The 23632-nt window shown below is 46.7% G+C and overlaps 1 protein-coding gene across 3 annotated transcripts in view; it reads right to left on the bottom strand.

Annotated features, from left to right (window-relative positions):
- Positions 1-235: 235 nt before the first annotated feature.
- Positions 236-23632, bottom strand: part of TTLL11 (tubulin tyrosine ligase like 11) — a 275995-nt gene continuing 252598 nt past the window's right edge. For all 3 annotated transcript variants that reach the window (XM_012458208.3, XM_064378343.1, XM_064378341.1), the window contains one exon: positions 236-2949. In XM_012458208.3, coding sequence (XP_012313631.2) covers positions 2657-2949 — 293 coding nt within the window. In that variant the 3' untranslated portion in view covers positions 236-2656. The remainder of the gene's footprint in view (positions 2950-23632) is intronic.

The raw sequence follows: 23632 nt of genomic DNA, 5'->3' as shown, positions 1-23632 counted from the left end.
ACTGAAAAGGGGCCAATCTGTCACAATTGGCCTCTCAGAAAATCACCAGGGAGGCTCCGTGCCCTGCGGGTGGGTGGGGCTTATTCAGGGCCTTGTCGGCAGAGGAGGGGGCTGCTCCCAGGATACAGGGGCCATGGTGGGCAGAGCAGCCCGCCTCCAGATAATGGCAGGGGGTGGGAGAGGCCCTTCCTCACCAGGAGAGCTGACGATTTTATATCACCCCAGACAAGGTGGCTGGAATTCAACGTCTTTATTTTATTTTTCAAAATATTCAGTGTGCTTGGCTGGTTTTGGACCTGAACATTGCACTCCATTTTGGCAAATGAATACTTTCTAAAGGCCAACTTCAAGAAAGGGCGTCGAGTGAGAGTTTTGTTAAGACTCTGGGTGGCTCCCAGCTGGTGACAAGTGTGCCCCGACGCATTTCCTCCGGCCTTTCTCTGGGAAATACATTTGTTCTGCCAAAGGGCATTGGGAGAGTTGCATGGGGGCTTCCAACATTGTTTCTCACACTGGACCATTTAGGAGTCCTGACTGCCTTGTCCCATGCCACCAGACCGTGACAGGCCCCAGGCAGCCCCAAGCAGGGTAGTCCTACGGGGTCTCTACTTGGAACTGAATTCATGCTCACCCAGGGACAAGGAGCCGACAGACAGACCTGGACCAAGTCCTGACCACGTGGCCTCCTGGGCCTTCCTTTCCTCATCTGAAAGGGGAGCAGCGGTAGGGACCTGCCCTAGGACCTGGGGAACTGAGCCAATGACACCACCACCGCGCCCCATGTAGGGGGCACTCAACACCCTTTCCTGCCCGTGCCATCTTCCCACCTGTCCCGCCTTCTGCTTGGGAAAATAAAGTCATTGCGTAAATCTGCTGACACTGAGCAGCCCAGAGTGGGTTCTGCCGGGCTCAGGCCCACAGCCCCTCTCGGCTGGGGAAGAGCAGCTGCCTTTGGGCTCTGCTAGCGGCAGGGAAGGGGCGCTGCACGGCAGCCACACCGGGGGACACAGGTTTTCCTCCTTGAGAGGGTAAGCTCCTGGCAGCAAGGAGCCCCAGGCAAGGAGGAACACAGCAGCCCCTGCTCTCAAATCACTTGTCAACAACTGGAGACACCTTGGATTAACAACCTTCTCTTTGGGTTTAAAAACACTCTGGGGAGGGCGGATTCAAGTAACTTGTTTCCACAGATGCTTTTGAGAACCTGTTATGAACCAGGCTGTGGGCTAGGCCGTGAGTCAACTGCTCTTCTCAGTTTGAGGGAAGGGGACTTGGGTTAGAAGGCAGGACAGGATGTTGGCAGGAAGGAGAAAGCTACAGGGGCTTGTCTGAGATGCGCCTCTGCCTCCACGCACCTCTGCCTCCCACGCCCCTCTCCCTGGCCGTGCATATGAGCATTTTCTGAGTCCTTCTGTGCACCAGGCACAGTACTACTGCCTCAAAGACTTTCCTTCCCCTCGCTTGGAGCCTGATGATTGGCTCTTCCCAGGGTCCTCAGCATCCTTTAAAGGGACCCTCCAGGAAAGGGCCACGTTAACCTCAAATCCAACCACACTCTGGAGAGCTTGGCTTTGCCAGGTCCTGTCTGCCTGTCTTCAATGGGCCCTGCACCCTGACGTGACCGAGGCTGTTTCCAAAACGACACCTTCCGCTGCCTCTGAGGCGTTTCCTCTGAGATGGGGGCTACCTGGAGATACAGATGGAGACAAGGAAAGGGTCTCATGGAAGAGAGAGCTTGAGCTACCCTGTCCCTGGCACCAAGCCTGACATGCACTATTCCTCTCGCTCTGGTTCTCATCCACGTCTGATTTCCTCCCCTTACTCAGGGGCTCCCAACACAGTGCTGGGCATGCAGGGACGCCTGGCAGTGCTTCTTGTGGACACACTGGCCACGTGACCAGCACCCCACCTATGCAGGGGTCCATTCTGACCATCTGATCAGGGAGGCTAAAGATGGGATTCCTGCTCTGGGGTCACAGTCAAACAAAATCAAACAAAATGACCTATGAGGCTCCTGCCAGCTCTGAGGCTCTAGGAGTCTTAGTTACTTCTTGATTAATTATTTCTTAATTAATAGCAAACCAAACATTGCGGCAACAGGCAAGCTAATGAACTAAATGAGGGTAATCTGTTCACTACACCCGTGTAGCACGTGATTGGGAGGGGAGATTCGCAGACGCCCACTTGATATTTCCATTTCCTTCTCACGGAGCGGGCGGCAGGAAATAAACACGATGTTCTCGGGCTTTTCCCAGTGGGCGTGCGGAGGCCCCGGCAGATCCCAGCACTCGGCTTCCTCTCCACGGCTCCGGGCCTTGGGATCATTTGTGTCCCGTGCCCCAAACACAACAGATTTGCCCCAGTTGGTGCTTCCTGTGAGCCCAGAATAGAAAGTGCCATCTGTCACGTTTTAGATGTCATATGTCCACTGATGACTCGAAAACAGGGTGTATCACCAAGAGGTGCGGGGAGGAAGGCAGGTGAGAACCAGCCAACCTGGTGAAGCGCAGCTCAGCCACACGCAGAGACGGTTTGTGGGGGCGGGGCAGCCAGGCCCTTCGGCAGGCTACCTGTCATTCTTCTGCAGGCAGAATGCCTGCGACTCTCCAGCCCTGAGAGTCGCCCTCATCTTCCATCTTCTGGGAAGACAGAGTGGCCCTCAGGACAGGGTATGTCTGGGATGGGACGGCTTATTGGCGCAGCTGGTGCAGGGTTGGGGGTTGTCCCCAGCTGGCTGGGCCGAGGGGGAGGACTCCTGGGGAGTGCCACGGTGGGCGGGTCGGCCCCCGGAGGGGACGCCCCGGGCACACCCCAGGCGCTTTTCATCCAGCAGGGACAGGTGGTACTCGCACAGGTCGATCAGCGAGGCCACCTGCTCATGAAGTGGTAGCATCTTGAACTTCCTCTGAGCCAGGAAAAAGAAAGCTTCTACGAAGGCCTGCAGACACATCCCTGTGAACAAACAGACTGGATGAGGGGTGCACACACTGCCCCACGCTGCCCTGGGAAGGCCCATCTCCGGCCCCAAGGATGTCAGCGAGAAATGGCCCCGCTCCCCACCATCATCTCCATTCCAGAAATCCTAACAGGGCTAACTCACAGAGTGCCCACCAAGCACTAACTGGGCATTTTACAGCCATGTACAGACCCAATTCCTTACACAGCCCTGTGAAGTAAGTTCAATTAACCCTATTTTACAGATGAGGAAGTTGAGTCTCAGCGACATTGAGAGACTTGGGGCAAGTTATATGAGATTTAAACCTAGATCAAAGCCTTGTAAAATGTCCACAATGAAATGCCCCCATTAAAACCCAGCTCTTGGCCGAGTGAGGTGGCTCATACCTGTAATCCCAGCACTTTGGGAGGCCAAGGTGGGTGGATCTCTTGAGGTCAGGAGTTTGAGACCAGACTGGCCAACATGGAGAAACCCCATCTCTACTAAAAGGACAAAAATTAACCAGGCGTGGTGACACATGCCTGTAGTCCCAGCTACTCAGGAGGCTGAGGCAAGAGAATCACTTGAACCTGGGAGGTCTCTACCTTGCAGTGAGCTGAGATCGTGCCACTGAACTCCAGTCTCGGCGACAGAGCAAGACTCCAGCTCAGAAAACACAAAAAAACCCCAGCTTCTTAACTTTCATAATCAGGGAACAAGGTTATGAAGATATGAAGATAAACCCGGTTTGACAGCAAAGTTCCATCTCACAATAGCGATGTTGGTTACATGGGTGTATGCATATGTCAAAACTCAAATTGTATCATAAGGCTCATGCATTTTACTGTCTGTAAATTTTATCTCAAAAAGTAAAATAAATCCAACTGTCTTTTCTCTGGCCCAAATTGCATTCTGGAGAATATAAATAGTCATCCCTACGACACTCCTGGAATGCTCTTCCCTGGCTTAGTCTTAAAGGCGTCTACTGATGTTTGGAACCTGAGCTCAGAATCACTCATTCAGTAAAACCTTCCTTCGTGATCCCCAGATTAGACCGGGCCCCTGATACAGGCTTCCTGCCCTTTTCTTTGCAGCACCTGCTGCAGCTTGCTCTGTGTCTGTCTGTTTGTGTGGTCTCCATCCTCCTCTCTGGACTGCGTGCTTCCCATGCTGCCCAGAGGTGCTCAGTATAGACGAACAAGTGACTGAATGAATGAATGCACTGATGCTAGGTACTTTACCGAGATTGCCACTAATTCTCACAATGCCTTTATGAGGTCAATATTATTGTGCCCTATCTTACAGAATAAGAAACTGATTAGCTAGGGAATAATAAAGTACTTGCCAAAAAAAAAAAAAAAACAAACAAACAAACTGATGGCTGGGGGTGGTGGCTCACACCTGTAATCCCAGCACTTTGGGATGCTGAGGCAGGCAGATCACGAGGTCAGGAGATCAAGACCATCCTGGCCAACATGGCGAAACCCTATCTCTGCTAAAAATACAAAAATTAGCTGGGCATGGTGGCGTGTGCCTGTAATCTCAGCTACTCGAGAGGTTGAGGCAGGAGATTCACTTGAACCAGGGAGTTGGAGGTTGCAGTGAGCCGAGACTGCGCCACTGCTCTCCAGCCTGACGATAGAATGAGACTCCTGGTCTCAAAAAAACAAAAAAAAAGAAACAAAGAAAGAAACTGATACTCAGAGAAGTAACTTCCCTAGGGTCACATAGCCAGGGAAGAGTGACCTAAAAAACTGATTCCCAAGTTTTTTAACTAAGTTGTTAAAAACTTAGTTAAAAGTTTTAACTGCCTGAAAGGGTCTGAGTCTCCCTAATGTCCAAGTAAAACTGAACCCTGGGATCTAAACCTATAGGACTCTCCGGGCTCCTTGGGAAAGCTGACAGTAAGGCTGGACTGAACGCCACGTGGCATTTTAGATTAGGCTGGTGTTGACTCTGAAATCCACACCTTCCTGGTGACCATGCATTATTTTTACCTGCTTCTGGCACTGGCAGCAGAAGCCTGGTCTAGGGTTTATAGATCCCGGGTTACATACGGGTCCTGGGATCCGAGAGCTGTTTTTGCCTTGGGAACTTGAGCTGGGCAAAGAAACTGTGTTTTGCCTCCCTCCTAGTCCATCAAAGCTCTTGGGCTTGGCTTCTCTTGACTCCAGACATCCTACAAGGCTCCCGCTCTGTTTCATCCTGACAGGAGGAGCTGATAAAAAGGGTTTTACGCCAGGGTTACTTTTAATGTAAACAGAGGCCTGGGGTGGACCAAGACACAGGGATGTGGGAGCCTCAGTCTGATTCAAGAGACAGATGTTTTCTAATCACTAACTCTGGGCCAGGGCTCTCCTAAGGAGGGTTGTGCCTGTGCAAATATGTGCATCTGTGTCTGTGTGTGTGTGAGATGGTCGGGTGGGAGGGTCAGATACACACAGAATGAGAAGATTAGGATCAAAAGCTAGAGAAACCCAGTCCCAGCCCCCTATTGTCCAACCGTGTGATCTAAACAGCGCCACTCAAAGTGTGGCTGGCTGACAGTGCCAAGCCCACGAACTGTGTGTCCCTGGTCCCTGACAAGATAAGGAGCATGGGCCAGAATGTTAATCATGGCCCTCATCAATCACATTGTTTAGATTTGTTGACAGTATTCAGTATAATAGCACGTCTTCCTCTATAAACGAAACAGCATGCTGTATACATTCTGGCTCAGGCCTCTTGTCCAGGGCTGTGACAGTCTGTGGGTTGCAGCTTTGAGTAACTGTGCTCTGCACAGCCCTTCCCAGCTGTAATGCGCACTCCAATCACCAGCTTGTTCAAATTCGAACCCTGGGCTGGGGCCAAAGACACCGAATTTCTAGCAAGCTTCCCATGGTGCTTATGCCACAGTTTGAATGGCAAGGAGCTAGCTACTCACTGCGCCTCTTTACTTTACAAATACCAGTTCTGTTCATTCAGTTGAAGGTAGACTGTGATTCGAGCTATAATGCATAGAAAACATACAATGAGGACCGATTTGGAAAAAAAAAAAAAGCCTGGCAACATCATCTAGAAAAAGATATTCTCAAAGGAGAAGTGGAATCTCACTGTGCTGGCTCGGCTTTCTTTCTGCTTGTCTGCATTTTGTGATTCTCTACAGTAAACATGTATGCAACCTAAACATCTGCAGTGGGAAATTCTAGTGTGTGGAAAGAGAAGATGCAGGCGGAGATGCTTTTAACTATGAACCCCTTGCTACGATTTGAATTTGAAATCAGGTACTTGTATTACTGTGAAAAACATACAATGCAAACTTTGTACATATATTCTACTTTTTTATCAAAAGAGAATATATATTTCTATCTATAAATAGATAGAAATATAAATATATATTTCTATCTATAAATAGAAATATAAATATATATTTATATTTTTATAAAATTTATATTTTTATAATTTAATATATAAATATATAAATACAAATATATATAATATATATTTACATGTATTTATATATATTTGTATACATATATATGGGTTACTGGTTGTATAAAATCATATATATAGGGTTTTACACCAGGGTTACTTTTGGCAGGGCTGAGATTTGAACCCAAGCCTCATGCACTGCTGCTTCTGCACCATATTCCCAGAAACCCTTTGGAACATCCCTGCCAAGACATCTGAGGATGGAAATGGAACCTCAAGAAACATGCAGGAAACATGGAAGCCAACGCCTTGGAGGATCTGGGGGTTGGGGCTTCAGTAGAGGCTTGTGGGGAAGTGGGCATTACAGTGAGGCCTTGCAGAATGGGGAGGGCTTTGAAGGGCAGAGATGTGCTGGGGGTGGTAGGCTGGGCAGAGAGCAGGGACCTGCAGGGCAGGAAGGCCGGGTGGATGGCCCAGGGGCCCTGCTGCAGAACAGGCTGGGGAAGAGGCCAAAGGGACTAGACCCAGAGGTCATCGGTGGCCACTGTGGGGCTGGAGTCAATGCTGGATGAAGCCACTAGGACCCCCTGCAGGTGCTGGGCAAGGCACGTGTGATCCAAGTCCCGTGGGTGTGGACCGGTAACAGCCTGATCACATTTTCTAGTCTGGTGATTTCTAACCATTTTTTAAAAATAGTAATGAAGACTGTGAGGGATTCTTTTTTTCTTCTCTTATTTCCCAACTGAAATCTTCTGAGGGAGTCCAGTATGGCAGACAAGTAAAGCGACCCCTCTCCCCTCTCTGTTTAAGCCAGGTGAAGGGTGGCTCAGAGCCCTGCCACACAGTCCCTCATCCCTCAGGGCCCTTGGATCTTCACGAGCAGCACAGTCACCGTCACCCTGAGGCCCTCAAACTCCTGTCTAGCATCTGCATTTTGCCCAAGAGTGTTGGGGGTATCTGAGGCCCCCAGTCACACGCAGCAACTGACAGAAACAGGGCTCAACCCCAGCTCTGGGACCAGAGCCCAGGGCACGCTCAAACCACATCTCCCCTTCTGAAAAGAAAACTGAACGCAGAATCAAACCAATCACTTCTCCGGTCATGGGCTGTCTCCACTGACAGAGAGCCCTGCTGAATGTATCCGGGCGAGTGTGGTTGGGACCAGGGGATGCCCCAAACTGCACGCCATGAGCACATGGGCCTCCGGTCCCCACAATGGCCCATTCTAATGGCCCTTTGAGTTTGACTAGACATTAGCTTTAATCCTCAATTCATCAAGGAGGCCTAGGAAATATTCACTGACCCAGGCCAATATTCACTGAGCTTCAGAGAGCTTAACCTTTTGAAGGTTTCAAGGGGGTGGGGGTGGGAGGAGGAGTCAGTGCACTGAGATAATTCAAGTTGCGCTGCAGGAGCAGAGCTGCTGGGGTTCCCCCTGAGACTACAGCTTGGGCTCTGGGTCATCCCCCACTGACTGCAGTTTCCAGCCTTTTCCAGAGCCTCCACAAAAGAACTGGGGCTTTCTCCTTCCTTATGTTTACTTACTATACTGTAATGAGAATCTTAGCAGAAAGTGTGATAGAGCCCGTGCCTGGCCTTCCCTCCAGCACTAATGTATTCTTGCAGACTGACCTTCCACCCTTATTCTTTGTCTACAGGAAGATGTGTTGTCACTTAGTTGTGATAACACACATAGAACTTTTTACTTTTTTTGAGACGGAGTTTTGCTCTGTCGCCCAGGCTGGAGTGCAGTGGCATGATCTCGGCTCATTGCAACCTCTGCCTCCTGGGTTCAAGCGATTCTCCTGCCTCAGCCTCCTGAGTAGCTGGGATTACAGGCACACATCACCACACCCGGCTAATTTTTTGTTTTTAGTAGAGATGGGGTTTCGCCTTCTTGGCCAGGCTGGTCTCGAACTCCTGACCCCAACTGATGTGCCCAATTTGGCCTCCAAAGTGCTGGGATTACAGGCATGAGCCACTATGCCTGGCCACGTAGAACTTTATTTTGCTTAAAATTATTAACATTTTTGTATGTTGCTATGCCACCTTCATAACCATTATTTTAATGGTTGTGTAACTGTCCATAAAATTTTTGCCTTCTGTGCCATTTTGCCACCCTGTCCCTGTTAAACAAAAAGACTATTTACATTCGTTCACTATTGCTGAAAACATTATAATCAACACTTGGTATTTCATTGTTTTTATTTATGTTTTGTTTATTCTCTTACAATAAAACCCTTGGGACCTGGGTGGTTGTTTTTGTTTTTAATAAATGTATGGTTGGTTTGGTAATTGATTTAATGATAAAAAATACCTAAAACCTTACAGAGGCTGGGTGAGATGGCTTAATCCTGTAATTCCAGCACATTGGGAGGCTGAGGCAGGAGGATCGCTTGAGCCCAGGAATATGAGGCTGAAGTGAACTATGGTCTCACCGCAGCACTCCCACTTAGGCAACAAACAAGACCCTGTCTTTTTTTTTTTTTTTGTATTTGGACTCTGGGGTGCACGTGCACATCCTGCATCCTGCAGGATTGTTGCATAGGTACATACATGCCATGGTGGTTTGCTGTCTCCATCCCCCCTTACCCTGTCGCCTACATCAGGCATTTCTCCCAGTGTTATCCCTCCCCATCCTCCCCACTCCCTTGCTGTCCCCACCTCCCCTCCCCTCCACTCTCCCACCTAGTCCTGTGAGTGTTGTTCCCTTCCCTGTGCCCAAGTGTTCTCATTGTTCATCACCCACTCATGAGTGAAAATATGCAGTGTTTGGTTTTCTGTTCTAGTGTCAGTTTGCTGAGAATGATGGTTTCTAGATTCCTCCATGTCTCTACAAATGACATGAACTCATCGTTTTTTATGGCTGCATAGTATTCCATGGTGTATATGTGCCACATCTTCTTTGTCCAGTCTATCATTGATGGGCATTTGGGTTGGTTCCAAGTCTTTGCTATCATAAACACTGCCACAATGAACATACGTGTGCATGTGTCTTTATAATAGAACGATTTATAATCCTTTGGGTATATACCCAGTAATGGGATTGCTAGGTCAAATGGAATTTCTATTTCTAGATCCTTGAGGAATTGCCACACTGTCTTCCATAATGGTTGAACTAATTTACACTCCCACCAACAGTGTAAAAGTGTTCCTATTTCTCCACATCCTCTCCAGCATCTGTTGTCTCCAGATTTTTTAATGATCGCCAATTCTAACTGGCATGAGATGGTATCTCAATGTGGTTTTGACTTGAATTTCTCTAATGACCAATGATGATGAGCATTTTTTCATGTTTGTTGGCCGCATATTTGTCTTCTTTTGAAAAGTGTCTGTTCATATCCTTCACCCACTTTTGAATGGGTTTGTTTGTTTTTTTCTTGTAAATCTGCTTAAGCTCTTTGTAGATTCTGGATATTAGCCCTTTGTCTGAGGGGTAGATTGCAAAAATTTTTTCCCATTCTGTTGGTTGCCGGTTTACTCTAATGATTGTTTCTTTTGCTGTGCAGAAACTCTTAAGTTTAATTAGATCCCATTTGTCTATTTTGGCTTTTGTTGCCATTGCTTTTTGTGTTTTAGTCATGAAGTCCTTACCTATGCTTATGTCCTGAATGGTGTTGCCTAGGTTTTCTTCTAGGGTTTTTATGGTGTTAGTTCTTATGTTTAAATCTTTAATCCATCTGGAGTTAATTTTAGTGTAAGGTGTCAGGAAGCGGTCCAGTTTCAGCTTCCTGCATATGGCTAGCCAGTTTTCCCAACACCATTTATTAAACAGGGAATCCTTTCCCCATTGCTTGTTTTTGTCCAGTTTGTCAAAGATCAGATGATTGTAGATGTGTGGAGTTGCTTCCAAGGTCTCTGTTCTGTTCCATTGATCTATATCTCTGTTTTGGTACCAGTACCATGCTGTTTTGATTACTGTAGCCTTGTAGTATAGTTTGAAGTCAGGAAGCGTGATGCCTCCAGCTTTGTTCTTTTTGCTTAGGATTGTCTTGGCTATGCGGGCTCTCTTTTGGCTCCATATGAAGTTTAAAGTGTTTTTTTTCAGTTCTGTGAAGAAGGTCAATGGTAGCTTGATAGGCGCAGCATTGAATCTATAAATTACTTTAGGCAGTATGGCCGTTTTCACAATATTTATTCTTCCTAACCATGAGCATGGAATGTTTTTCGATCTGTGTCCTCTCTTATTTCTTTGATCAGTTGTTTGTAGTTCTCCTTGAAGAGATCTTTCACATCTTTTGTTAGTTGTATTCCTCGGTATTTTATTCTCTTTGTAGCAATTGTAAATGGTAGTTCACTCATGATTTGGCTCTCTGTTTGTCTGTTATTGGTGTAGAGGAATGCTTGTGATTTCTGCACATTGATTTTGTATCCTGAGACCTTGCTGAAGTTGGTTATCAGCTTAAGGAGGTTTTGGGCTGAGATGATAGGGTCTTCTAAGTATACGATCATGTCATCTGCAAATAGGGACAGTTTGACTTCTTCTTTTCCTAACTGAATGCCCTTTATTTCTTTTTCTTGCCTAATTTTTCTGGCTAGAACTTCCAATACTATATTGAATAGGAGTGGTGAGAGAGGGCATCCTTGTCTAGTGCCAGTTTTTAAAGGGAATGCTTCTAGTTTTCACCCATTCAGTATGACATTGGCTGTGGGTTTCTCGTAAATAGCTTTTATTGTTTTGAAATATGTTCCATTGATACCTAGTTTATTCAGAGTTTTTAGCATAAAGGGCTGTTGAATTTGTCAAAGGCCTTTATGTGGTTTTTGTCTTTGGTTCTGTTTATTTGGTGATTACGTTTATAGATTTGCATATGTTGAACCAGACTTGCATCCCCAGGATGAAGCCTACTTGATCGTGGTGGATAAGGTTTTTGATGTGCTGTTGGATTCGGTTTGCCAGTATTTTATTGAAGATTTTTGCATCAATGTTCATCATGGCTATTGGCCTATAGTTTTCTTTTTTAGTTGTATCTCTGCCGGATTTTGGTATCAGGATGATGTTGGTCTCATAGAAAGAGTTAGGGAGGATTCCCTCTTTTTGTATTGTTTGGAATAATTTCAATAGGAATGGTACCAGTTCCTCCTTGTATGTCTGGTAGAATTTGGCTGTGAACCCGTCTGGACCTGGACTTTTTTTGGTTGGTAGGCTATTAATGGCTGCCTCAACTTCAGACCTTGTTATTGGTCTATTCAGGGTTTTAACTTCTTCTTGACTTAGTCTTGGGAGGGTGCAGGTGTCCAGGAATTTATCCATTTCTTCCAGATTTACTGGTTTATGTGCATAGAGTTGTTTGTAGTAATCTCTGATGGTAGTTTGTATTTCTGTGTAATTGGTGGTGATATCCCCTTTATTGTTTTTTATTGCATCTATTCGATTCTTCTCTCTTTTCTTATTAGTCTAGCTAGTGGTGTATTTTGTTGATCTTTTCAAACAAACCAGTTCCTGGATTTATTGATTTTTTGAAGTGTTTTTTTGTGTCTCTATCTCCTTCAGTTCTGCTCTGACCTTAGTTATTTCTTGTCTTCTGCTTGCTTTTGAGTTTTTTTGATCTTGCTCCTCTAGCTCTTTCAATTTTGATGATAGGGTGTCAATTTTAGATCTTTCCTTGTTTCTCATGTGGCCATTTATTGCTATAAATTTCCCTCTAGACACTGCTTTAAATGTGTCCCATAGGATCCGGTATGTTGTGTCTTCATTCTTGTTGGTTCTGAAGAACATTTTTACTTCTGCCTTCATTTCATTGTTTATCTATTCCTCATTCAGGAGCAAGTTGTTTAATTTCCATGTGACTGTGCAGTTTTGCGTGCTTTTCTCAATCCTGAGTCCTAATTTGATTGTGCTGTGATCTGAGAGACTGTTTGTTATGATTTCCATTCTTTTGCATTTGCTGAGGAGTGATTTACTTCCAATTATGTGGTCAATTTTGGGGTAAGTGCAATGTGGTGGTGAGAAGAATGTGTATTCTGTGGATTTGGGGTGGAGTGTCCTGTAAATGTCTATTAGGTTCAATTGGTCCAAATCTGTGTTCAAGTCCTGGATATCCTTGTTGACTTTCCATCTCGTTGATCTGCCTGATATTGACAGTGAAGTGTTAAAGTCTCCCACTATTATTGTGTAGGAGTCTAAGTCTCCTTGTAGGTCATTAAGAACTTGCTTTATGTATCTGGGTGCTCCTGCATAGGGTGCATATATATTTAGGATAGTTAGCTCTCCTTTTGCATTGATCCTTTTACCATTATGTAATGCCCTTCTTTGTATCTTTTGATCTTTGTGGTTTAAAAGTCTGTTTTATCAGAGACTAGGATTGATACCCTTGCTTTTTTTTTGCTTTCCATTTGCTTGGTAAATCTTCTTCCATCCCTTTATTTTGAGTCTATGTGAGTCTTTGCATGTGAGATGGTTCTCCTGAATACAGCACACTGACGGGTCTTGAATTTTTTTTTTTTTTTTGAGACGGAGTTTTGCTCTTGTTACCCAGGCTGGAGTGCAATGGCACGATCTCAGCTCACCGCAACCTCCGCCTCCTGGGTTCAGGCAATTCTCCTGCCTCAGCCTCCTGAGTAGCTGGGATTACAGGCACGCGCCACCATGCCCAGCTAATTTTTTTGTATTAGTAGAGACGGAGTTTCACCACGTTGACCAGGATGGTCTCGATCTCTTGACCTCGTGATCCACCCGCCTCGGCGTCCCAAAGTGCTGGGTCTTGAATTTTTATCCAGTTTGCCAGGCTGTATCTTTTGATTGGAGCATTTAGGCCATTCATATTCAACATTAATATTGTTATGTTCGAATTTGATCCTGCCATTTTGTTACCGGCTGGTTGTTTTGCCCGTTAGTCGATGTGGCTTCCTCCTTGAGTCGTTGTTCTTTACCATTTGGTATGTTTTTGCAGTGGCTGGTACTGGTTGTCCCATTCCCTGTTTAGTACTTCATTCAGTAGTTTTTGTAAGGCAGGTTTTGTAGTGATGAAATCTCTCAGCAATTGCTTATCTGTAAAGGATTTTATTTCTCCTTCACTTATGAAGCTTAGTTTGGCCAGATATGAAATTCTGGGTTGAAAGTTCTTTTCTTTAAGGATATTGAATATTGGCCCCCACTCCCTTCTAGCTTGTAGGATTTCTGCTGAGAGATCTGCTGTGAGTGTGATAGTCTTTCCTTTGTGGGTAACTCGACCTTTCTCTCTGGCTGCCCTTAGAATTTTTTCCTTCATTTCAACCTGGTGAATCTGACAATTATGTGCCTTGGGGTTGTTCTTCTTGAGGAATATCTTCATGGTTGTCTCTGTATTTCCTGGATTTGAATGTTAGCCTGCCTTAAAGCCTCCAAGAACGATGGGATTATGTGAAAAGACCTAATCTACGCTTGATCGGTGGGATCAAGCTGAATGGGATGGGGAGAATGAATCCAAGTTGGAAAACACTCTTCAAGATTTTTTTTTTTTAGAGACAAAGTTTTGCCCTGTTGCTCAGGCTGGAGTGCAGTGGTGTGATCTCTGCTCATTGCAACCTCTGCCTCCTGGATTCAAGTGATTCTCCTGCCTCAGTCTCCCTAGTAGCTAGGATTACAGGCACCCATCACCACGCCCAGCTAATTTTTTCATATTTTAGTAGAGAAGTTTAGTAGTAGAGTTTCACCACATTGACCAACCTGGTCTCGAACTCCTGACCTCAAGCAATCCACCCACCTCAGCCTCCCAAAGTGCTGCGATTATCAAGATAAGACCTTGTCTTCTAAAAAATTTTTAAAAATTTAACATTTTTTAAAAAATAAAATCTCCTGGAGTATCCAAATGGACAAAGCACATGAATGGGCAATTCACATGTATCAGCAAATAAGAGATAAGACATCTGGCCCCATCCAAGCCACAGGGGCTACTGCTCACCAAGTAAACTAACAAAAGTACTAAATGCTGATAACAGGAGGTAGAGGTGAAATTGCTATAGACTTTTGAAAAGCAGTTTGGTGAAAGTTTTGGAGCCATTCAAACGTTTATATTAGGGAGGTTGGAAAGGAGGAAAAAAATAAAAATTAAATTTCTTGTTTATATCATTGAATACAGTGATCACAATCCTAGGAATTTACCCTAATGAAATATTCCTTCCAAAGGAAAACAATGTATACAATGGTATTCATCGCAAACTTATTTATAGTACCACAGGGCATGGGGCATGGGGGAAGGAAGGCAGTGCTAGACTTTTAGGGTATTTTATCTCTTCATCCTTTTCTGAATTTTCCAAACAAGATAATGTATGCTCATTGTTAGTAATAAGTACACACACACACACACACACACACACTATTTTAAAAATATCCCCGACCTAGCCTCTGAGGTCACTGGTTCTGGGAATCTGTCCTTGACCATCCCCTCTTGTTTCTCATCATATATTAGGATAAATCCATGGGTACACGGCTATCTCCCTAATGAGACTCTGCTCCTGCAGGTGCGGACCCTGTCCCTGTCTTCTCTACATTCTCAGAGCCCAGCATAGCCTGGCACACAGTAAGCATCAATATAGATGCATTTAACCCACTGAATAGACCGTGAACCTTGTAACAATCTTGTGATGCAGGTGTTATTGTGCCCCCTTCACAGCTGAGGACACTGAGGTAAGTCAAGGGGTGAAGAAAAAAAGAGACCCATGGAAACTCTTCTCTTAGAAGATTTGCAGACTTAGGAATGCAATGATCCAGACCACAGGCTCTCAAACTTTCGAATCCCCTAGAGGGCTTGTTAAAATACAGATGGAGGGTCCAACCCCACAGTGTCTGATTCGGAGAGCTGAGGTAGGGCCTGGGAGTTTGCATTTCTCACAAGATCCCAGCTGATACTGAACCCTGCCCCTTCCCCTCCCTGCTCTCCACTGCAGTCCAGTCTGTATAAACTTCACTCTGAAGCCCATCTGCAAAGAGGGGCTTATTTGCAAAAGGACCTGCCCCCAAACTGAGAGAAGCTTGACTTTGGGCTAAAAATGTCTACATTTTAAAGACACTCTGATTGAGAGCAAACCCAACCAGTTATTTTTAAAAGACTAATGATGGAGCTGAAAAGCCATGGAATTGTTCCAACTATGCATTAAGTTCTCTCTTCGTTTCTGAGAAACCGCACAGCCTCAGATTCTTCCAGCATCACTGCTTGCCAACTAAGTGCGAGAGAACTTCTCCAAGCCATCTCCTAGGCCCTGCCCTTCCCTGTCTGAGCTGTGATAGAGGAGACCCAGAATGTTCCAGGACGCTAGGCCATAGGGGCCCTTGTAGACCATGGCAGGACTTTGGATTTCAAACTGAAGAAGATGGGAGGCCACTGGGGAGTCCTGAAGTGACGTGTCACTATGGAAGCTGTGTTGAAACCCAGTGGTGGGGCACAGGTGAGAACAAAGAGATCCATTCATGGGCTGCACCAGTCCACGTGAGAGCTGATGGGTGGCTGGGACCAGCATGACACTGGTGGAGGTGGTGAGGGATGATTAGATCCTGCATATGGTCTGAAGGGAGTACCAGTGCCATCCGAGATTTGCCCATGGTTGGATGTGGGTGTGAGGGCAAGCCAGGAATCTTATGCAGGAGGGCCTCTGACATCAGGCTGAGAAGACTGGCCTTGCCCCAAGGTCAATGGCTTTCAAACATTTTATACATAACATAATCTGGGGACCTTGCCAGAAATGCAGGTTCCTGTTCCCTCACCCTGGGGATTCTGCCTGTTGGCAGTGAGGCCCCAGAAACTGCATTTGTAATAGCAGCGTTGGGGCTTCTGCCCCAGTGAGTGATCAGGAAACAGAATGAACATGCCAACTTGGCCAGCTCTTGAAGGGCTCTGTAGGAGGCAGTGGAGTGAAGAAGTTAAGAGAATGGTGTCTGAGAAACCTAGTACTGGGCTGGTCCTGCTGTGGGTGATCAAGAGCCTTTGGGGACACTGAACGAGCTTTCTCCTCTGAAATACAACTGCTCACTCTCTGCTCCCGGTCTTAGTCTGCTCGGGCTGCAAAATACCATAGCCTGGGTGGCTTAAACAACAGAAATTTACTTTCACAGTCCTGGAGGCTGGAAGTCTGAGAACGGGGGTCCAGCACAGTTGTGTTCTGGTGAGGGCTCTCTTCATGATTTGCAGACGGTCGCCTTCTTGCCGTGTCTTCATTTAATGACTTCATTTAACCTTAATTACTTCCTTAGAGGCCCCATCTCCGAATACAGCCACATTGGGGGGCAGTTAGGGTTTCAACATATAAATTTGGTGGGAGACACGATCGGTTCATAGCACCCTCAAACCCTCAGTTCTGCTGAGGTGCACCTAGCTCTTGGTGACACTCTCCTACCACTACTCAAGTCTCTGAATTTACTTGAGCCATTTAGAAAAAATATAAGCAATCCGACCCTTCTTCCCTCCTCCTTCACCAGCACTCCGAAAACCCCTCACAGCTTGGGTTGGGAGTTGAAAGGAACTCTCTGACAACATTGTCTTAATGTCCTGTTATGGTAGAAGTAATGAAAGTAAACAGTAATCATTCATATTTATTAGCCCTCATTATGTGGAAGGCCCCGGGCTATGGGGTGCCTTTGAATTATTTAATTTAATCAGATAAAAACCTTATGAAGCGGGTATTATTGACAATCCATTCTACATTCAAGAGACTCGCCAGAGTCACTTGGCTGGTAGGTGGCAGACCCCAACCACCATGCCCTAACTCCCTTACTCCACTGCTGCTTCGAGAGTTTTCCAAGATTTGGCCGGGTGTGGTGGCTCATGCCTGTAATCCCAGCACTTTGAAAGGCTGAGGGGGGGATCACCTGAAGTCAGGAGTTGGAGACCAGCGTGACCAACATGGTAAAACCCTGGCTCTACTAAAAATACAAAAATTAGCCAGCCATGGTGGTGCACACCTGAAGTTCCAGATACTCAGGAGGCTGAGGCAAGAGAATCACTTGAATCCAGGAGGCGGAGGTTGTAGTGAGCCGAGATCGCACCATTGCACTCCAGCCTGGGCAACAGAATGAGACTCCATCTCAAAAATAAAAATAAAGTGGGGGGGATGGGGGCGAGCTTTTAAAGATTTGGCCAAGTGTGAATTCCAGTAATTTAGAACAGAAACAATACCAGCCTTGCAGTGAATGAGGGATGGAGCCTCATCTATCTCTGCTGGATGTCAACAAGAAGATGCAGCTAGATTCGCTGGCCTTTGCAGACAGACTTTCCCTACGTGCCCTGCACGCCACATGATAAGCTGTTGAGTATTTTTCTAAACTTCATTTGGGTTGTAGTCTTCATTCCAGTTGTAGTCAGCCACATGTCTCTCACCTGAGACTGCCACTAGGATATTGAGATGCGGCCCCTGACAGACGGTGGCCTCATTCTGTCAATCGGCTGGGTGAGGATGGCCCACCAACTCCTTCTGGACCAAAGCCCCCTGTTCTCCACTCCTGGGAAGGCATCCTTTCACTCAGGGCTTTATGAAAACATTGGGAGCTGCTCACCAATAATCTCGTCATGTATTCCCCAGTGTAAGGATGGGAACAAGAATAATATCTTACGTCTGCATAGCACTTTCCAGTTTACAAAGAATATTCATTATTCTCACCTACTGCTCAGAGTAATAATGGGAAGAGGACACGTTTACATGTATTCTTCATGTACAGTGGAGGAACACAGGTCTAAAGAGGCTAAGTAGCTTGTCAAGGTCACCGTCCAGGTGGACAAGGCAGCACTGAAACCCACGCCTAGCTGGCTTTCAAGTCCACGCTCATTTTTCTACATTACGCTTTCTTAACATCTGACATTTATGTATTATTTTACAGTTTACAGAGCACATTTGAATATATGATATAATTAAATCCAAATCATTGCCGACAGCCAGGGATATTATCACGGACTGAATATGAGATATTTTCTTCCTCTCAGAAGTACCTGAACTTCCTCGCTAGTAATTCGGTTTCCAGGGATTGGTGTGTTTGAACAGCCACTTGCCAAGTCCTTCTTTCTCCCCAACCTTTAAATCTCTTTCTTATTACTCACCTAGAATAGAGGTTTCTGTCTCATCGTGCAATTCTAAACGTATAAGCATACAAGTTTGCTGTTTGGAATCATTGGTAGGAAATAAAGCTGAATGATCTTGACTAGAATTAGCTTAGTGCTTCCTATCTGTGCAGTGAAATGGCCCCCAGAAGAGCTATCTGTGAAGGCTGCACAAACTCCAAGGCGGTTCATCACAGGAATCTCAGCCTTCTCTCCATTCTTGCAGCCTGGCTCCCTGTCTGCTGCTGCACGGTTCCCCCATACTTGACCATAGTCTCTCTAAGCCTGGGGCTGGGGCCTTGGACTCCACATGTGGTAGATCGAGCCTGGGTGTCTCTCAGTGAGATGGCATTCGGCTCCATGCATAGGGACTGGGACTCAGACGAGCTGGTCGGGGTCCCAGCTCTGCCTCTTACTGGCTGTCAAAGCATTTCACTTTTCTGGGTCTCAGTTTCTGCATCTGTAAAGGGATAGTAATATTTGCCCTGAGTGGCTTTTTTTTCCCCACAAGGTACTACACAGAAAAAGCGATACAGTGCTTAAAAAACAGCGGCACGAGTTCTTCCCCTCATCATCTTCCACTTGGATGTCTGCTCCCTCACCTCACTGGCCTAGAGGGCTATCACAGTATTGGTTTCATTTTCTCTTATTGAAGTTGGCCAATTTCTTGTCACCCTGCTGGACTGAGTTTCATGAGGCCAGGAATCTGAGTTAAGGGGCCTGGCATCTCCATGGTCTCTGCCCCGATACACTGCATGGCTTTGAGCTGGTCACTTTCCCTCGGTGGGCCTCACTTTCTTCCCCTCTGTAAAGTAAGGGGCTGGATGAGGTGATCTCTGAGGATTCCACAAGTATGGGAAGTGATGGTGACTTCTGAATATTTTAAGAAGTGGAATGTCCATGTTTATTGAGGACGTTCTGCCCACCAGGATTCCCACTGGGCATTACCATGTCCGGCTGCCACCCTAAGAGGCTGAAATGCCAATACTCACATTGTGCAGAGGAAGTGCTGAGCTCAGGCACCTGCCCAAGGTCGCATGCCATCTGCCCAAAGTCACACTGCTGGGATTCCTCCCACTCTGCTCTCTACCAGTTCTTCCCCAACCCAGATGGAAATCTCAAGGCCCATCCTTTAAAGGAAGAAGGAAAAAAGCCTTACTCCTGCCACCACCCACCTTACCAGCTCGGGAACAGACACTGCACACGCGCAGTCATTGTATGAAGCATTACAGCAACAAGTCACTATCACCTTTGTCCTTGGCTGGATGGAGAAATTAATAAATGTCAGGACTGAACCATAAATAGACCTTGCAGAAAAATCATTACCCCCAGAAGCCTGCAGCACCCAAATAACAAACATAATCAAAGGAGAAAGCAACTATTCCATCATTTCATTAATCACAGGTCATACCGCTGGCCAGGGCAGAGTGACCCAGAGGTCTCAGTCCAGTCCCATCCAACGTCACCCCTGATTCCACCATGACATGAACATAAGTTCCTGAGTCACCATCTGGGAAGACAGGGCCGCTGTTCTGGTCACTGCTTCCTGCAACTGGTTCATGCTATTGCAGATATTTCTCATGAGATTAATGGCTCCTATAGAACCTTCTGAGGCTCAGCACTCATTCCTTAGCGAGTGGTCAAAATCTCCGGCTTAAAAAGGATTTCAGAGATAACACAATCCAGGCCCTTGCAGGGTAACCACAACACCCGTAACGATAAGAGGAATTACTAAGAGCGACCTGTATACAAGAGGTGCTTAATAGCTGTCAGGCACTGTGGTAAGCACTTTATGGGCAGCTCTCTTTAATCTTCAGAACAAAATCTGGGTGGTAGATGCTTTTATGGCCGCTGATTTCCTGTAGTTGTTTGCCTTTGTTTAGTGATTTGGCATATGTGTCTTGGGTTCTGTGTGTTAGTTGGGTGTGAGCAGACCCAGCCATTACTGAGAGTCCCCCAGGCTGGGGCTGAGAGTGGGAATGCAAACCGGGGCAGATAAAGTGTGATTTCTGGTCCTGTCTCTGTGGCTTTCTGCAGTTTGCCCTGTGAGATTCTGAAGGGCATGGGTTGTCCTTCCTAACATTGCTAACAATGGCCATCCAGTCCCCACTTGGTTGCTTCCAGCGACGGGGAGCTCATCACTGCCCCAGGAGGTCCCTTCTCACTACCATGTGCTCTCTGCTCTCTGCCTGGGGGTTGAAATGTGCAAAACCTCCTCTTACATCCCACTTTAACACAGAGCAAATCAACCTCTTCTTTCACCACCACAGCTTTTCTCTACGAGGATTTGAGGATTCAGAAGGCAGCAACCATGGCCACTCGGTTCCACCAGCCCTGGCTGACCCCCCATTGTGTGGATTCGGAGATGAGCAAGCCTCCTCTGATGCAGGGCAGGGAGAAGCAGGGAGAAGGTAGGATGACCCAGCGTGAGATGGGGGTGTTAGAACACAAAGGAAGAAGCAAGTCATTGCCTGGGAGAGGCAGGAAAGGCTACAGAGAGCGTGTGGTGCACACGGTGAGAAAATTCAGACAGAGACAATGCACAGATAGTGGAAAGTAAGAGTCTTGTTTCCCTCCTCTGCCCTGCAACCTCTGATTCCTGTGCGCCGGAAGTGAATGCTCTTTGCAATTTCTGGCATGTATGCATAAAAATGAAATATATGCATTGCTGTATGCATCAATATCCACATCCATATAATTGTGCATACGAATAGGATCACATTATATGTACTGCACTGCACTTACACAGTTTTAACCATGTCTTGACACTTCTCCATATCAGCATATCTAGATCTACCCCGTTGTTTATAGACTGTATAGAATTCCATAGTATAGATGTACCACGAGTTTCTAAAATCCTTCCCCTACTAGTGGACACTTAGGATGTTTTTCTTCTTTTTGCTTTTTTTTTTTTGATATTGCAAATAACACTGCAATGAACATCTTTGTGTATATATCAGTACATACTTGAATGACAGATCACTTCTTTCTAATGGAACGTATGGGTCAAGTAGTTTGTATTTTTTGTACTAGTATGTTTTGATAGCTCTTGCCAAATTATCTTCGAGTTAGGATTTTCAAGGATCAGCACTGGGGAGGAAGATCTTTCTGAGGAGAGGAGCCAGTAGTACAAAATCTTGGTGCTATGAAAGGGCTCTTTTGGGCCAGGCACCATGGCTCATGCCTGTAATCCCAGCACTTTCGGAGGCCAAGGCGGGAGGATGATGAGGTCAGGAGGTTGAGACCAGCCAGACCAACATGGTGAAACCCCATCTCTACTAAAAATACAAAAATTAGCCGGGGGTGGTGGCGTGTGCCTGTAGTCCCAGCTACTCGGGAGGCTGAGGCAGGAGATCGCTTGAATCCAGGAGGCAGAGGTTGCTCCAGCCTGGGTGACAGAGTGAGACTGTGTCTCCAAAAAAAAAAAAAAAGAAAGAAAGAAAGAAAGAAAGAAAGGGCTTTTTTAGGGTGTTGGGGAACAGAGCTAGTGCTGTGGGTGGCCTGGCAGGTGGGTCTTGGGATGGTGGGGGTGAGGGATGAGGGGAGGAAAGGGAGTTTGTCTAGTCGGTCCTGATAATGCTGCCAGCTTGTCAGTTTCTCCCCTGCGCCTGAATGCCACCATCTGCCATCAAACAGCCCTGGGATCTTGTGTGGCTGAAAAGCCTGCCTGACACCGCATCTCTCCTGTCATTTTCCTCTCTCTCTGCTCGCTTCTCAGCCAGACTGCCCATGTCCCTCTTGGGATGGTACTGCCTGCACAGCCTCCCTTCCAGCTTGAGAGAGGACGTCCATCCCGTCTCTCCTCCTAAAGGGCCCTTGCCAAACGCCTGGGTACCTTCCACTCCCATCTCAGCTCTGAGCTCCTCTCGGCTGTCTCTCCGTAGCATGTGGTCATGTGGAAGCCTCCCTCCTGGAGACACGATCTTCCCATGTCTGTTTCATGTTGCTCTCCTGCCTCTCACTCCCTCTCTCTCACTGGCTTCTGTCTGCTTTTCCTTGCTGTGGGTCCCACAGGGCTCTCTCTCTCTCTCTTTTCCTGTCATTCATTCCCCAGGTTGAAATACCTTCAATGAATCCATGCCCTCCAAATCATTATCTCCAGGCCAGCCTGCTTTTTTTCCACTGGGATGTCGCATTAGCCTGTTAAAAAAATGAATCTCTTGGTCTTCCCTTCCCAATTCTGTTTTTCCTTGAGTCTGGCCCATTTTAGTAAATGGTCTCTCTACCCACCTAGTTGTTCAAACCAGAAGCCTGAGGTCATTTCTGAGACTTCTCTCACCTCCTCTCAACACCTCCACATCCTTAGGACCATAAACCTCTGCTCTCCTGCCCTGACTCACCTCAGCAGCTGTTGCCCCCTGAAGCCCCAGAGCCTCCTTGCTGGTCTCCCTGATTCCACCATTGCCCCTTCCAGAATGGCCTTTTAGAAACACAGATCAAACCACACACTCCCCTGCTTTGAACTGTTCAACATTCCTTGCCTTGCCCACCTACGTTTCTTGCCCTGCTCTGCGGGATCGACGCTCACCTCTCCAGCTGCCTCTGGAGCCCATGCCCCTGTTCCCGTCACCCTGCGGGCCTTCATTTCCCCGAACCTGCTCCACACGATCCCACCTTGGGACCGGTCACTGGACTCTGCCTGGAACACCCTGGGTCCCACCTGGCAAAGCTTCCATCTCAGCTCAGACGTTACCTTCACTGACACATCTCTCTGATCCACCTCTTAATATAAACGAGGTCCTCTCTGTCCTCCTCATCAAAACTTATTTCACAGACCTCATCACAAAGTCCAATTACATGCATATTTCTGCGTTTCCGTGTTTAATGTCTGCCTCTGCTACCAGATTTCGGCAGTGCCAGGGCTTGGGTGTTCTGTTCGTCCCTGCGTGTCCCCATCACCCCCAGTTCTTCCCGGCGTGTGGGGGCTGCTCAGTGAACGTTAGTTGATCCACTTAGGGTAGAAAAACCCAGGCTTGATCTCACACATGCCTAAGTTCAAATCCAGGGTTGGCCTCTCACACATTGCGGGATGACCTTGGCTTACTCCCTACCCAGTTGGGAGCCTCAGTTTCTTTCTACCCTGCTTGGCTCTGGGGAGCTCAGTGATAGAAAACAGACATAAAGGGCAGGGCCTGTGTCTGGCACAAGGAAGACATGCTGTAAAGGTAGCCTTCTTTCTTGATTGTCTTTCAAGTCATGAGAAGGGCCAAGCCTGGCAGAACAGAGAGTTCCCCTTGGAGGGCCGTGGCTCAGATTCCCATTCCATCCAAAGACGGGCAAATTG

Source organism: Aotus nancymaae, unplaced genomic scaffold, assembly GCF_030222135.1.
Source record: "Aotus nancymaae isolate 86718 unplaced genomic scaffold, 86718_ANA_hifiasm-v0.15.2.pri h1tg000003l, whole genome shotgun sequence".
In the NCBI taxonomy this organism is placed as follows: domain Eukaryota; kingdom Metazoa; phylum Chordata; class Mammalia; order Primates; family Aotidae; genus Aotus; species Aotus nancymaae.
This window is presented reverse-complemented; position numbering and strand designations above follow the sequence as displayed.